Below are 17,216 nucleotides of genomic sequence, written 5' to 3'. Positions count from 1 at the left end.
GTTTTCAAAACGTTTGCAAGGGTTCCCAATTTCCCTGCACGTGTCACAAGGGCTCGGTCTCATGTCGCTGGAATTTCAGACATTTGCAAAATAAATTTACTCTCGAAATAGAGTCGTCACAGGCATCTGGAACCCATTCCAAACCCTTTTTCAATTGAGTCTTCATGAGTCAGAAAGTGAAAGAAACATGAGACGATTTCAGGAGGGGTTGGCAACCAATAAAATTAACTTGTAACTGGTTGGAGAGAGAAATGATAACAAATTGTGTTCAAATTAAGAGATAAATAAGACACTTTGTGACGAAATTATGGCCAAAAAACTTTCGTAGTTACGTACATATGCAAGTATGTCTTAAGTACCAATTCAGAGGGATTCCAAGTAAAGATTTGCATATTTTTTTTGCAATTTTGTGCCCCCAGCTAGTCGCCAACAGTTGCAGCCCAGTGAGATACAGGCTTTAGATATTTGTTCATAGGTGTTTGTGTGTTTGGTGACGCCTTTCCTGTGATTTCTTGGCAGTCGTGTTTAAAAGCCATAATCAGTGTTTTTGCTTAAAGCCAGAACAAGTCATGAAGTACGTGACTTTTCCTGCTATTATGTTATTTTATGAACATGTTTTTTTTTTGTATTTTATGTACAGGACCTGCACAGTCTGGCCTGGTGAGGTTACATTTAAAAAATATAAAAGTTTTTATGTGTATTTTTAAGTAGAACATACATGCTTATTCACCCATTTGCTTTGAAGCTCAAAATTAAGAATTTACTTCGAAAGTGACACAGTATATACATGTCCTTACAGACTTCAACACGTAAACATTTTGGGGAAAATGTTGCTTGCAGCTGAAAATATGCTAAAATTCTGGTAGACTTTAAGCTACAGACATACTTGAAAGGTTAATATTCTCTTGTGAAAACTGCCCAGCAGCAAATCCAACCAAACAACACATGCACTTTGCAGCTAAAGGTTTGGTTTTGCATTTCTTAGACCACAAAGCTGATAAAAACATCAGACTGCGCTTTCACTCCCACATCACTGCATATTTTTTCTCGGTCAAGAACCTAAAGTATCGCATTTCAGTGCACTGGGAGCTCCTACTGCTGGATGTTTGGACAGAAGCACGATGATTTACATTCATCAGCGTCTTGTTAAGGGAGGATGCCAACAAATTATGTACATTACTATTTATGATGGATTTGTGTTCTCGTTCAAGGCTTTCCACATTTGAGAAAGGTCAAAATGTTGAAGAACTTCATTTCAGGTTCATTAGACAATTTTGTGTTGGAAAAATGACTTTAAAAGATTACCTCGTTTGCTGAAATGTGACACACAGGTTTTGACAAAGTGTATGGAAAGTACTTGTAATTAAAACTGTTTTTTTAGGGTTTTACAAATGAGGAGATTTTCATCTGTGAAATGTTACATAAGAAGAGGCAGCAGTTTGATGTATAGCTTTGTATTCTGTTTGACTTTTTCTGCAACTCATATATCTCCAAGATAGGTGAGAAACACACACCAGAGCTGTGCATAGTTTGCCTCATACAGTCCTCACACACGTTATCTCATGAGCTTCTGTTACACAGCTTCACATTTGTGCACTGTACAAAACTGGCTGCCATTTGTCTACAAAAGGTTTACAACATGTTGCATATTTAAAAGATATAAAACGTGTTTCACATTATAATTTGCAGCATCATAATGGCAAAAACCTTGACTATAAACAGAGAATATACAAAGCACTTAAATTATGTGACAGTGCAGAAGTCGCTTCAACCTCTTAATCTCACATATTTATATTTGCCGCATGTAAAACACACCAAAGTCTCACAAACTGTAAACCCTCTCACTCTGCCATACATTGCATCCACTGTTCCGAAGTCATCTCTTTTCATTCCCCCATTCTCTTTTTTTCTTTCCTCCCTTATTTTATTCCGTCACGTCCCAGATGTCGTCAGTATAACTTCCTGGTACCTTCTTTTTCCTTACATAAGACCATTTGGATCTGATCTGGGTCAGGAGACAAAAGAGAAAGCAGAATTTAAATTTTGTCACAGTTGTGAAGAACTCCATCAGCTGTGTCAATAACTTTTAACACAATGAAAGGAAATTCTGTAGCAGGGGGACTTAAATCGTAAACCCCAACTTATTAAAAAACATATTAACTGTGATATTACCCTTGGTACTTTTTAGAGGCTAAATTGTCATGTGAAGCTAATATGTCACTGGGATGTGACTGCTGGTGACAAGTTTGCAAACAACATTGATTAGGAAGTTTCCTAAATGTCTCAAAACATTTGCAAGTGGGTTTCAATTTTCTTGCACGAGTTGCTGAGGCGGGTGGCACAGTGGCGTAGTGGTTAGAGCTCTTGCCTTCCAGCAAGAAGGTTGCAGGATTGCTTCCTGGCCTGGGGCCTTTCCTCCCACAGACCAAAAACATGCATGTCAGGTTAATTGATGACTCTAAAATCGTCCCTAAGTGTGAATGGTTGTTTGTCTTGTTTGTCTATATGTGGCCCTGCAATGGACTTGTGACTGTCCAGGGTGTCCCCCACCTCTCGCACAGTGACTGCTCCCCGCGACCCGGAATGGAGAAGCGGGTAAAGAAAATGGATGGATGATGGAGTTGCTGAGGCTTGCAGTCTTGCCTTTTAAATCTTTAACCTCTTAACGAAAAATCGTTCTACAAATTTGCTCTCAAAGTAACCACAGCGAGTGTCTTGAATCTGTCTTGAAGCCTTCTCAATTTTAAAAGGGTGTCTCTGACCAATCTCCAGAGTGCTAGAGACATATTTTGACACCTGCCATGAAACACTCCACTGTAGGAAAACATGCCTCGGTCTAAAAAAAACTTGCCGACAGTAATAGTTACTGATAATATCTAAAAAATTGCTCCAAATCTGCCTATCTTCATTTCAAAAGCGTACTCCAGTACATTGGTTCCCAAACTTTTCAGCTTCCGACCCATAAAATAACAGTGACAAAGGTGTGTTGGCTGTTTAAATATCCAAAGGTGCTAATGATCTTATTAAATAAGGGCATAATGACAACACAAACAGTCTTGGCATCCATTTTGCTATTTTTGGAATCATTAAATGACTTGTATTTCAATTCTCTGTAACAATTAGTTTTGCAAGCCGCCCAGACAATAAACTGTGATTTTCAAAAAAAAAACTGGCTGTTTAAAACACAGTCAGACGGCTCAATAGACTCTTGGTTGCAAAAACTCGGAATTTAGTAAGACAGCAGATTAAAACTTGTTTATTTTCTAGCAATTTTCTCACAGTTTTGACTCACCAACTAGTCTCTAAAAGTCACAGCCCATGCATCTGACTGAGAACTTAAGGAGATTATACACATTCATTGTTAGAAAATAAATCCGTCAACAAAGGCCTGAAACCTGCCCACTTATTCCAAACCCAAACTAAAACAATATTGTTTTTTTGTTTAGTCTTCTTGTGGCCATAACGTTTTCTCATTGCTGTTTTGACCTGTAATTATGAGACAAGTTGGGAAAGACTGATAAGTAGCGGGACTACCTGGACTGTCATGGGATCCAGAAGTCCAGTTTGCTTTGGTGGCCCAAGGCAATCATAGAGTTCCTGTTTGTGGCAGCAGGTTCCATCAGATCCAAGTCAGGCCTGTGAGGAAGAAGGTACAGTTAATACTGAAAGTTATTATACAATACAATCTGCTGCAATGAAAAGCTCATCTGTTGAGTGTGTTTATGTCGCTACCCTAAGAAGGAAAAAAATTTCCCAAACACACGACCCTGCACAAACCACACCTGTGCAAAAATATTTCTTTGCTAAGAAAAAGAGATCAGTACCTTATGCATCATTCAGGGAAGTAAGAAAACACAGTACTGTTTCAGAAAAATAGCACAGTTAACTTCACACTCAAGACAGAATTCATTAATTAAATCAAACATCCATCCAGCCATTATTTATTCCTGCTTCTTCTTCCTGGTCAGGGTCATGAGTAGCTGGTGCTTATTATCAGCAGTAATTGGGCGAAAGGTGATGTACCTCCAGGATAGATTTAGCCTGTTCAGAGGAGTACAAAAGACTACAATGACAAGGGAACATCCACGCCCAATCTAACACCTAAAAGGGCATTTTAAGATCTTCAACTACTCTAAACACGCATTTTTTTGGACTGTGGGAAGAAAATGGAGAAAACTCACACATGCACAGGAAAGGACAAACACATGCCACACAAAAAGGCTACAAATGAGTTTCAACACCATTTTACTACTAGTGGACAGACCTTATCACCGCTCAGCATCCAACCAGGGTGTTATTCCTCATGATAAAACTGACACTAATTAAAGATGTTGATAAGGTCCAGTGGTGTGTTACACATTGCACAGATGAGAGAGACAGACTTCTTGAAATTCCTGTAGGCAGATTATCAGCTTGGTGCATAAGAGCCGTAAGAACTACAGGCTTTTCTATAGTACTATGCTGTTGAACTTCACAGCAGCCCAGCCTTGCTGCCGTGCATGGCTCAGCAGGAGGATGCTGTTCTTTCTAATGAATTCTGGACTGAAGCCATATCTCACCAGGCTTATATCCATGAGGGAATTCTCCCACTCCTCCAAGCATACCTCAGGTCTGACTTTCTAACCCCCCCTCCTTCCCTGGGTCTCTGAAATGGAGCCAAACGCTGGTCAGGAGAGAGGGAGGAGCCGAAGGGCCAACAGCCCTCCACCTCCCATCAGATTCCTACACTGTACAAGCTCTCAAGTAAAGAAAGGCCACCGTTCATTCCCCCTGACACCCCCTCATCTCGCAGGCAAAAATGAGGCTAATAGCTGCTTTTATCTCCATCTGCCAGGAACCTGCCACTCTCTGCTCTGTGCCCACAAGTCACTGAATGCCTCTCTTCCTCTCATGCTGGCTTTCATTCAGCACAATAAAGTGACTTGCATTCCTCTTCTTTTTTCTTCCTTTTTTTAAGTTTCTTCAACAAACAAGAGAAACAAGCATGCTGTTTTTCAGGTATTTTGAGCTGGTCACATTTCAACCTATAAAATCAAACCCTGAATACAAAGAACCTTGAAGAGTGAGATTCGTTGGAAAGTTTGCAAACAACTTTTGAAAGTAGATTCTTGTTTTCAGAACTTCGGACTTCTTTGCCAAATTGTTCAAATTATTCAAAGATGTAGTCATTCCGAAGAGTTTTGCTGTGTTTCCTATCGTTGTGTTGTGAAAAGTTTTATTGGAAAAGGACTGAAAACATCAGTTGGACAAAAAAAAATATAATAATCACCAGATATTTTAATGTGCCGTAAAAGCCTAAAATACTCTAGAAAAGCACAAGTGTGTTTTTGTCCTTTTTAAATAACAAAGACTAATTATGAAAATTTTCTAGCTATAGAATGAACAGATTTCTGTAAGTGAAGCAAAACCAAATCACCCCAGTTGTAGTGTAATATTTTATGTTGTAAAAAAAAAAAAGTCCAGCAAAACTTATAGCATGCAATGTCATAAATTCCTTTAGTTGGGGTCTGTTTGTCTTTAAAATCAGGTGAAGTTATCCACATCAGGTTTCACTATGGACTTTATTTTAACCCTTAGTATCTCTTTATACCGGGTGAAGACAGCACTACGATGAAAAATAAATAAAAATCAGTAAGCATTGGATGGTCTCTGTAGGGTCTTGGTTAGGTTTTTAGGCATGTATTAAGAAAACAGTGAGCTTCATGTTACTTTTGATAGAGCATGATCTGTCAACAATGGATTTGAGCACACAAAAAACTCCAGTAGTGAGATTGTGGTGGTTTTATTACCATGGTGGCAGCATATTGATGTCCAATCAGGTGACCCATCCATGACGGGAGGCTTGTGCTCACCAATGCGGCTTGGTTGATGAAAAACCTGAAGCAGGACTAGTTCCACTGGTCTCATGCCACAACTATGACCCCGACACACCCTGACAGCACTGGCAGCACTCCAGTTACTGCAATGCTCTTACCACCAATGATTAATCCAGGCTCTCTACATCCCAATACACCGCACCACACTCAGCTGTTTTTCCTTTACATTTTGGACACAAAGCAAGAAGCACTTGTTCCAATCATGGTCAAGCCTGCTGGACAGGGAAGGAAGATGGTGGATGTTGTGAAGTATTCACAAAATCCCTTTACCTGCATCTATTCATACTTCTGAATGGTGTTTCCTCCTCTACAGCAAGGCTGAAACCATCATCAACCTGGATATTCAAGGCTTTAGCCTTGGATGTTTTCTAAATAATCCCAGATCTCATGACACAAAGAATTTTAAAATACGATTCATAGGTGGGTGATTTATGGGTGGCACAGTGGCATAGTGGTTAGAGCTGTTGCCTCCCAGCAAGAAGGTTGCAAGATTGCTTCCCGGCCTGGGGCCTTTCTGTTCTCCCTGTGCACATGTGGGTTTACTCCGGTTACTCCGGTTTTCTCCCACAGACCAAAAACATGCATGTTAGGTTAATTGATGACTCTAAAATTGTCCCTAGGTGTGAGTAACAGTGTGAATGGTTGTTTGTCTCGTTCGTCTATATGTGGCCCTGCGATGGACTTGCGACCTGTCCAGGGTGTCCCCCGCCTCTCACACAGTGACTGCTGCGGATAGGCACCAGCTCCCTGCGACCCAGAACGGAGAAGCGGGTAAAGAAAATGGATGGATTCATAGATTATACCACTGGTGTATTGTTACAATATTGTGGTTTCTCCATATTTAATACAAGCACCATTCATATGATATCCATGGTGGTAGCGTCATTTTGGCATTGTGTGATCTTCTAGCATGTATCTCTATCATGACGCAATCCAAGAAACTCATGCCAGTAGGAAGCCTGGGGCGTACGTGTGATAACAGGCATTTCTGCTGATTTTGTAAGTTTTCCCTCTTACAAAGATTGGAACAGTCTCTAATTTTTAATGGTAGTTTCACGTTAAATAAACATAAACCAAACTGAAAGTCCAGCAGAGAGACAAAAATTACATTTGATTAACCATAAACTGACAAAAATAAGATCGAAGTTAACACAGACTTATAAAACACTGTGTGCTCAAGGACCTAATTATTAAAAATACGTATACTAAAAGAGGTGTATATTGTAATTGCTGAAAATTATTATGAACAAAATGTCTACACCAGTTCACTGCAAATTCCTGCTAATAAAGCAAGGTACAGCAGGCCCATGATGCAAAACCCATTCTAACATATGAGACATTCGTTAAACCACATTAACCCTGACAGTGCACTTCCTCCAGAAGAATAGTGTCAGACAGGAAAAAAAATCAAAAAGGTACAAAGAGAGCACAGACAATCACAGATATTCAAAAGAACGCCTGTACGTTGTTACCATAATATCCTCACCTGTACAGCTGTGGACAGGACATCTTTAGCGTGGGGGAGGTCAGTCCCAGCCTGCTCTGATTCCTGAATTTAGTTTTCCTCACAATGTCTTTGACTCTGCCCCAAGTGTAGTTTTCACTCAGCTAAACACAAATACACACAACACAACAGTTGGGTTAAACGTGCTGGTTTTTTTTGTTTTGTTTCTGTTTGTTTTTTTCACATCGACTACAAAAATCACTTCTCTTATGTCCTGTTAGTTGCTCCAACTAGTCTACTGGAATCAGTTCAAATAGATGGTTAGATGGTTAATATATTTGTTTAAAGTTGCTGTTTTAAATCAGATGCACCTTGCTGGTTGGTCACTGATGCATCAACACTGATTGTGAATGTCTGTAGGCGCTGACACAAAACACTTAAAGCTGGGACTGAGATGTTTCTGGTTGTCTCTGTACAGTTTGTGAATGGAACGGGGCAGCAGACTACCATTGCACCTTTGAGTCACCAAGCAAAGTAAAATCAGACCCAAAAGAGTCGACATGTGAAAAGGTAAGCGAGCTTTGTCGTACAGGATATGACGCAGTGAAGGCGTGAGGTTCGTGCAACCACCAGGCCGCAGGATTCAGATGCCCAAACAACATTTAACAGAATAATCTTTGAGGAGAAGTCAAGCTCGTTATTCAAACTTACGCAAAATCTTGCATTTTTTTCAACAAACTTATTTATTCATGGCAAACTGATAACAAAATCTGCTTGTTTTTTTGCTCTTAGAGCAGAAGAAGAAATTAACCGATATTTCACAGGAACAGCTAAAGATGGACCGTTCTTGAAAGCATGGTTACACCAGGGACAAGGACACTTCAAAATCGAGGAACCTCCTGAAACAATTCCAACTAGTAAACAACCTTAACGATGGTAATGGTGATGGTGATTGGAGATTGAACTGGCTGTATTTCATCCTATGCAGAGCAATCTGGGGAATGAGCCATTCCACCAATCCTGTTGCTCTTTCCCACCACCTGAGAGTTATCCGGGGTCTTTGTAACCTCATAGATGATCGCTGAACAGAGTTCATCCACTTTGTATTGAAAAGAGTAAGATGGAAACATCTGTCAGACATTTAATGCAGTGTTGTTTCTTTTCTAAATCCTTGGAGAAAAAATTAGGGAAACTGGATCATAAACCTGATAGGTTTTTAAGTTAAAAGGAGCTCTGCTCTAAGCTCTTGTTCCTATTACTCATTTTTTTCTGGATATGGAACTTTATTGCTCAGATACAGATCTTTATACTCTGTGATCATTTGTAGAAGGAGCCAACTGCGTCTCTTTGGAATAGAATACCACTTGGTGTCACACTGGAGCTGCTGCTCTCGATCCTGATCTAAAGTGAAGTGATGTGACAGCAACAGCAGGTACGGAGGCAGTAAGTTTAATTTTCATGGTATTCTGTGAACAACAGCATGTTGACGAGACGTGTTACCTCACAGCTTAAATATTTTCCATGGTGTATTCCTTCCCTCAGTGATTCTTCTGCATGCCTCACATTTCCCACTCATAAGCTCTTAAATTTCTAAATTGAAGCCAAAAAATGTTTTTATCTCTTCATAACTCACCATCATTTTTGGTTTAAAAAAGGCTATCACTATTTTTTTTTTTTTTTCATTTTTATTGGTATGTTTTCATACATATGGATTTATGAGCTGGGTTTTTTTGACTTTGAGTTAAGTTTCACTTTAGGTTTTGGCTCATTTTGTTTCAAAGTTAGATTTTGCTGCTTTAGTTTGACACCCAGTGGTATTTAAACATATTACAGGTTTTAGGTCTTCTTGGCTAACTGAGCAAAAATAGCAGAGTGACGATATTTGTTGGCCAGAAACACACAGAGGCAATGCGAGGATTATACCCAAGTGTTTTATAATGATGTTAATAAATAAAGGAAGAGAACGGTACATTCTGTTTTTGATGGACTTAAAGTTGTGCGACATTAGAGACAAAGAAAGTCACCTCAAAAGCCTTCATTGCCTTCATTTTAAATACTTCAGAGTGTTTGGAGTGTGTTAAGATACTTCCTTAGTATTCAATGAGTGTTAAAGTAGATTGTTTTCTAAAGAAAGACATGAGTCAGTCTACATGAAACCATGTGTATAAGACTGTTTAAATCTAATACTGGAGGATAAATACTATCTAACACAAAACTTATTGACTCTAATTTCCTGGACTCATTCTGCACAAATGTCCTAAATATGTTATTATTACCAGAAAAACCATAAGACATCACTGAATGTGGTACTTGTGGGGAACCAACACACAAACTCACCCTACGCTGGGGGGTGGACAGCCCATCTGAGTTGTCTCCAAGGAAGCAGTCCTCCCCCTCAGTGTAACTCCTTCGATTCAGACTTCTCCTCCACAGTGGGATGGTTGTCAAACTTTCACTACTCATGTCTGAAACAGAAATCACACAAAAAGAAAAAGATATTTTCACCAACTCTTTCTTTACGAAGCAGCTCATACGCTGTTGTTTAGTCCTGAACATTGTTGACTGAGAGAAGGTGAGAGGTCAGAGGCCAAGGTGTTTCAGATGTTTCGCAATTCCGTCATCTGACTTGCTGTTTTTCCGAACATTTTGAAATCACGATACCCTCAGATAATTAGTGTTATTTGAAAAAGAAACAGGCATCTAGGTTGTTTTTCACAAGTGGGGTCAGCGAAGGCTGTGTGATGAAAGCATTTTAAAAGCATGAAAGAGTTCTCTTTTAGTGATATGTGCTTAAGCAGTTAGTCAAGATGATTTATGTTTTCAACGACTTTATCCCGTCCCTGTAAAGGACTGGCGATCTGTCAAGAATGTACACCAGAATTCCCAGCTGAGGACAGAACAGGGTTGGATAAAGATGATGAAGTTCATGTTTGGGAAGACAGCTGGGACAAAAACAATGTAGAAGATGAGTTCTTGAATCTGCTACGAGAGGAGCTGGGAAAACAAAAACACCTCTTGCCCGGAATAGGATGAACATGATGATTGGGTACAAAAAACAAATATAGTAAATTTCTGAATAAAGGAACTCCTAAAACTTTTGCAAGACAAGTTACATACAAGTCTCTGACAGAATTTTAAACTAAAATCTTCTTATGCTGAGAAAGTTATTGCCCATTAGGTCAAACCTTCAAAATGATGTTATCCATAATCTCACACAATATTGTGAGATCTCAAGCTGAACATATGTGTTGTGAAGGACTCTCAGCTACTACCAGATCAAGTTTGGGCTGAATATCTATAAAATTGACTGACTGATAGCCATTTCTATGACTAAGGTTGGTTACCCGTGGAGGACATCTTAAATTGGCTTGGCTTCAAAATGTCATCACTCATAGATGTAAGTCTAATGATTACATTCTGAAACTTTTCTTCCAATCTGTCACATGGAACATGAAATATTTTGCTAACAGACAGACTTAACTCCAAAGATTAATGCTAAAGTCTTATAGTAATTATTTAAGTCCGTGCTCAAAATCAGGTCGATTTAAGTAGCTTAGAATAAAAATGCATGTCAAAAATGTTGCTGCACGAACCATCTTTAATTTCTGCTTTGTGGTGTTCAAATGTTGTTTTTCTCTGACTATGTTCAGAAGGAAATAATGAGTGTCATGACAAATGATGAAAGACATCAGCAAAAGCCAGTTTTCTTGCCTATGTTCATCCCATTCTCCACTTCTCCCACGTCGATGTAAACACAACGTATCTGTTCCTAACAACCTGCCAGATAAGGAAACCCTTGGATTATGGCTACCGCTGTGTGTCCTGCTTATGAATTATATTAGAACCAGTCAACAGAAGTTTGGACTGTTTCTTACATTACATTTGCTTGAGTCATGCAGCAACCTTGACTCTAAGAGCACTCTAAGCATAACTAATTGTAACCTTTGTCCTTACTGACTTTCCACACTACAATATCTATATAACTTTTACTGACATCTCAGTTTCTTCTTCTGCTATTTTATTAAAGGAAGAGAAGCCGAGAAGTTACAGTAAGTGATTCTGCCAAGAGTTTTATTAGAGTCCAACTTCAGTAACTATTTTATTTCCTCTGTGAGACCCCTTAGGCAATGAGAGATTCTCCAAAAACACAATAGCAATAACAGAGATGACTGTATTCCCACATGATAAGTATCACCTGGAGCATGTATCTGATAACAAGGTAAACACCAACGCAGAGAAACGCCCAAGGTTGTTTTTGGGTCATTCTATGAAAGTGGAGTACTGATAAAACATGACTAGAGTTAGTTGGAAATTAAACCAATACACCACTGAGTGTGTGTTTGCTATCACGTCCCTCTGGAGCAAATAATTAAGAGCAGATGCTGCCTGTGATTAAATGTTGAAGGTTAACCAAAGGGTTGGTTTCATGGTTCCAGTAACCTCCAGAAGACCCAGCTGTCAGGTGGTGGGGTCAGTTCACTGCAAAACAATTATCAAATCCTCACAGAAAAAAGTCCTAAAAGTCTTGATTATGTGACTGGATTATCTAACACGAAACAGAAACTTAATTTGACTTAAAAAATGTTGTTGCATTGGTTCATAAAACAGTCCCTCCAGGCTTTTTCAGACTTTTTTGATTGTCGCAGCACAAAATGTCTGAATTTGCACCAGCTTCTTCAGAAAGATGCAACCAAAGTTGTGATATTTTAACAATTTTTTTTAGTATGGCAGGAACAAAAAAATTTACAAAAAACAAGTATTCCTTGTACAATTCCAAAAAAGGCAGAGAATTTCTGTGATAATAAAACAATGCTTTAAAGTGTCAACAACAAATCTGTTCATTATCTCCTAAAATAACATTCTTAATATGAATAATAAAAAACATACATCAAAAAATGTAAGAAAGAATTGTAACATTAAAAGTAAGAAAATGCACAGAGTCCAAGCAAGATTTGATGTCAACATCTGAGAAAAGTAGGAGTGGGTCCATCTTGTTACCCTTTGTACATGTTCTGGAGAAAAGCATCATTTAAATGGTGTACTCACAACACATCTGGTTCAGTCTCTGCTCCTCAGTCCTGCCAGGTCCACCTACACCTGTTCCCTGTTATTATCTGACCACCTGTCTCTGATTTCCTCATCAGCTTCAGTCCATTTAGACTCTCAGTCTTCACCTCTCTGAAGTTCATTGTTGAGCTTTCTCTTGTTTTCTTGTAAGTTTGCTGCCACAACAGCCTTTTGTTCTCTCTTCTTTTGATTAATAAATCTTTAGGTTTAACTCAAGTTCCTTGAGTCGGTTTGCATTCCTGGGTCTTACTACTATCAACCGTGACATTATGAATTGTTATGGTAAAGATGTATCACAGTTTATCGTTGTTTGACTTTTTATATCTGTCAAAATGTATTATTCGCTTCTGGTTTTGTCGATAAGCCCTCAGACAGACAGTTATGATGATAGTTCATTGCAAAAAGACAAGCAGTGTCAGGAACGGTGGAGAATAAGATGATCCCAGAGCGCAGACTCATGATAAAAAAATGAAAATTTATTACTAAACAAAAGAAGAAGAAAACAAAAAGCTGACAGGGCAGCAAAACTAAATGTAACAAAAATCCAAATCAATACAAAAAAAGCAAGGCAGGACAAGGACATAGGGAGACTAGAGACACAAGACAAGTGGGACAACCAGGCAACACATGAAGCAACAAGCAAACACAATGAATGAACCAGCAAGGAAGTGAAGAAGATGACCAGGTTTTAAAGACAGGGGTAATCAGGGGAAGTGAGCACAGGTGAGTGATTACAATTAGGAACAGGTGAAGATGGGCGTGACAGAAAGACGAGATAAACAGAAGAGAAGTGAATGATGACAGGAAACAAAAACACGAGGAACAAAATACATAAATAACAAAATAAAATGAAAAGAAAACATAACCCAAGAACTAAAGCCAAAAACAAACTCCAAAATGCTTGAATTCATGACAAGCAGTGACTGAACAAAACAAACTCACACACCGATCCAGACAAAACAGAACATCTGCCCTGGGTTATCCAAGGAACTTGCTGTTAGGTTTTCTTTATTTCTATTTGTCTGTCACAGACACAGAATTGTCAAGTGTATTATTGCCACTTGACTAAACCTTGGTCCGGGTGTGTGAGAAAATGCTTTTAATAGTCACTTTTGTCCTAAAGTGTACAGTGAGTCCAACACATTGAAAGAAAAAACTTAGGACATGTACTGTTATCTATATTTCTATGATTAGATTACGTCACATTGCTTTCTGATTACCTCTCCTGGTGGGCATCAGTGAGTGCCGGCTGACTTCTGGGATCGTGGACAGATCAGAGAACGTGCCACTTGGGGACAAAAACTCACTTCTACAGGGCCTCTTCTGGAAGGACAAGGTGGCTGCACCGCAGCTGCAGTGTTGCTGGAAAAACTCCTGCAAAAAGAAAGCGCACACACACATACATCAGCTCATCATTACAGTATTTGGTTCACTGTTTATAGATTAAACATTTTAATACTGATTTTAATAGAGGAGTTTGCATTGTAAATTAATGGATAGATCCTCAATACGTTATTGCTTGAGAACTTGATTGGTCTCAGGAGTAAAACTTCTTTGCCAAATTAAGACAACAGATGTTGTCATGTTTATACATTTTTTCTATGTACTCAGAGACAGATAGTGTTTCAAGAAAAACTAACTAAAGCTATGTGCATTATCACTGAAATGTTTGGTGATTTAAAGTATTAAAATTTGAGTGAATCAGCTGCAGACCACCCTAATCGTCAGGTCAAGCTTCTCACAGACAATTATCTCACTTTGGATTTCAGAGGGGACACCCTTCGTGACCTAATGACCCCCCATCTCATTTAAAAAGGATAAGGTCATTAAAGGTATTTTTTCAGTCACCGATGAAACAGCTTTCTTTCTTTAAACGCCAAGAAATCAAGGGACAGGAAATGCTTTGTCATTCCAGCTGCACACACGGACACCAAACTGAGCTGTCTGCAGACTCTTAACATCAGTCTTATCTGTTTTCATGTGTTAACGGATTGTGTGTCAAATTGAGAGCTTCTGTGTGAGACATTACAGCTAATATTTGTTTAAAGAGAAAGTGACATGTGCTTCACTCTTCCAGCACCTTTAATAAAAAAATCATGTGTGCTGGCAGCTTTTTGACCAGTAGAAAAGGGTCTTAAAGGAACAAGTGGTTTAGAGTAAAAGGGGTGGTTTGTCAGTTGAAAGGTCAGAGGTCAGAGGTCAGCTTCCCAGCCCCACATGTCAAACCAGGGGTGGGCAATCCTGGTCCTGGAGGGCCACTATCCTGCATCTTTTACATGTTTCTTTGCTCCAACAGACCTGATTTAAATCAACAGGTGATTAACAAGCTTCTGCAGAACATGAAGAGGTGATTTAACCACTGAATCAGGTGTGTTGGAGCAGGGAAACAATGAAAACGTGCAGGATAGTGGCCCTGCAGGCCCAGGATTGCCTACCCCTGTGTCAAACTGTTCTCAGCACATGGAGACAAAAGCCCACCTTGTCTCCATGTGCTGGGAAGTGTGTTTGTAAGTTTAAGAGCACTGTTTTACCGTCTAAAAGACTGTTTGGACTTTAAGATTCTGTGTGTGTCCATGTTTGAATGGGTCAATGTGAGTCACAGTGTACAAATGTTTAAGTGGTCAACAAAACTAGAAAAGTGCTGTTTACCATTTTTATCACCCACATGAGTCAAACCAAGAATGGCTCTAACTCAGTCACTTATATGAAGTTAAACCTTGGTGCTTTGAGAGTCATAACCTACACAAACTCAGAGAGGTAACGCAAGATCTCGCATGAGATTGAGTGTAACGTCATTTACAAGGTTTGACCAAATTTGCTCTAACTCTGTCCATTTTCATCAGAAGATGATCTTATTTTAGAACACTAGCATGAAGGTTGCCACTTATTTACCAAGCAGCGATTTTAAAAAGTGAAAAATAAGCCAAAGAAAAAGTGAAAACGGGTTAGTTTTGTCATCATTAATGCCAGTATTCATTTTAGAAAAAAATATAGTTTTAATTTCTTTAGATTCTTTTTTTTTCATGGCAAGAAAGGGGTGATTTTTTTTCCCATAACTCAATTGTTAAAACATGACTTTAAGTCATGTATCCTACTCAGATTACTCTTTTACATGTGACCTGTGAACACAATAGACAAAGCAGGCAGCTGGCAGAAAATGACCTCAGAGTTTCAGAATGTTATTAATGAGTCTTTTAGATGCAAATATAACAGCAACTTACAAAGATATCAGATCCCCTCAATTTAAGATCTATGGTTCGTGTGAGAAATCTGTTGGGTTTTTTTCTTTTGTCACAAAGTTAAAAAAAACAGCCTTTGAGCACTAAAAACAAGATTTACAAACCTCTTTTGTCTTCGTCATCCTGCCATCCTTCTGCAGAGAGCAGAGCTGCCTCTGCAGCTGCAGGTTCATCTCCTGCAGGTGGCCTATCTTCTCCAGGAGCTGGCAGATGTGCTCCAGGTAACCCAAGCCGGAGCCCAGAGGGCTGGAGCTCTGTTGTGTTGCCTGTACAAACAGAATGTGGCTGCATTAAACAGGACACCGGCTGTTAAAGGGATAGTTCACATCTTTTTAAGTGGGGTTCTATGGAAAGGTTGCAAACGATATTAGACTTGTTGTAGGTAGCTCTTTAAACGGCCTCACTTTGGAGAAATAGAGTTTAATGCTGACCAGATTGTTGTGCTAATGGCTAATGACTTCATGCAAAATGTGTTTTTAACCACAATCAGTGTTGAAATTATTCTAAGTAAAATATTATGTGATTCCTACTGGAAGTGCCTCACTCTGTATTGGAAGGACTAAAGCTAGCAGCTTTTGGGTTTGCAAATAACCTTAAAGCTATATGGAAATAACAACGCAATGTAAAACTAAATACGATGTAAAGGTTTCTAAAAAAGACTTTTCACTGTAACCACTAAATTTTTTTAGTTTTTTGAATTGGGGCTCTTTTTAAAAGGCAGCATTTCACTTTGATATTGGCTGTGTATGTATTAACCATTAGTTTCTCAATTCAGTCCAAATTAAACTATTTCTTCAAACTGAGGTTGTTCAAAGAGCTATCTATAACAGGTAAGATATTAATTGTTCCCAACCTTTCCACATGACCTGACTTCACAAGATCTGAACTATTGTTTTGAAGCTGAAATGTCTGAAAGAGCTGTAGAATGGAGCTAGTGTCTCCCAAAAACACAAACTTTAAAGGAAGCAGCAGATTTTAGTTTTAACAACAAGTTATTTGTTGTGACGACAAGACTTTCAACTTCTCAGGCAGTACAGTAGGTCTAAATTTAACTTCACAATATAAAATATTAGATAGCACAAGCACACAGTTTTTGTGGTAAGTTTTATTTCATAAACACACATGAGTAGTGTTATGATCTGAACAAGGAGTGGCGAAATGTTTCCTCTGCTCTAGCACCCCACTGACACCAGTTTATTTAACCACAGAAGAGAAAAAAAGAGAAATAGAACAATATCATAACTGTTTTTTCGTTAGTCTGAAAGAAAACTGAGCTTTTACATTTTTATTTCCAGTTTACTGATAGAGATATTGTTTCCTAATTTACTGAGCAACTTATTTTGCTGTGATAATATGCTTGTGTGTGTTATTTTATTTATTTTATGTGTTTAAACTAGGTACCCATTCAGCATCAGAAGTAAACCATGTAAGAGGTGTCTGAAAAGCAGAGAACCAGAGGGAAATTGTAAGTGCGGGGTTTTGGTTTAACTTTGCTGGGACACTAATTTAGCTTGTTTGTGTGTTATTTATTCCACTTTCCGGTGGTAAAATTATGTTTGCAAGACAAGCTTCGGTTTGTACAAGGATGAA

The 17,216-nt window shown here is 38.8% G+C and overlaps 1 protein-coding gene across 2 annotated transcripts in view; it reads right to left on the bottom strand.

The window, feature by feature from the left end:
* Positions 1 to 493: 493 nt before the first annotated feature.
* Positions 494 to 17,216, bottom strand: part of si:ch211-250c4.3 (uncharacterized protein LOC100535981 homolog) — a 40,470-nt gene continuing 23,747 nt past the window's right edge. For both annotated transcript variants that reach the window (XM_017421736.3, XM_025007137.2), the window contains exons 3-8: positions 15,731 to 15,892; positions 13,608 to 13,761; positions 9,658 to 9,785; positions 7,363 to 7,484; positions 3,535 to 3,636; positions 494 to 2,005 (exon numbers count right to left, since the gene is read on the bottom strand). In XM_017421736.3, coding sequence (XP_017277225.1) covers positions 3,543 to 3,636; positions 7,363 to 7,484; positions 9,658 to 9,785; positions 13,608 to 13,761; positions 15,731 to 15,892 — 660 coding nt within the window. In that variant the 3' untranslated portion in view covers positions 494 to 2,005; positions 3,535 to 3,542. The remainder of the gene's footprint in view (positions 2,006 to 3,534; positions 3,637 to 7,362; positions 7,485 to 9,657; positions 9,786 to 13,607; positions 13,762 to 15,730; positions 15,893 to 17,216) is intronic.

Source organism: Kryptolebias marmoratus, linkage group LG22 (genome assembly GCF_001649575.2).
Source record: "Kryptolebias marmoratus isolate JLee-2015 linkage group LG22, ASM164957v2, whole genome shotgun sequence".
Lineage (NCBI taxonomy): Eukaryota > Metazoa > Chordata > Actinopteri > Cyprinodontiformes > Rivulidae > Kryptolebias > Kryptolebias marmoratus.
Note: the sequence above shows the minus strand (reverse complement) of the source record. Positions and strands in the feature narration are given on the sequence as shown.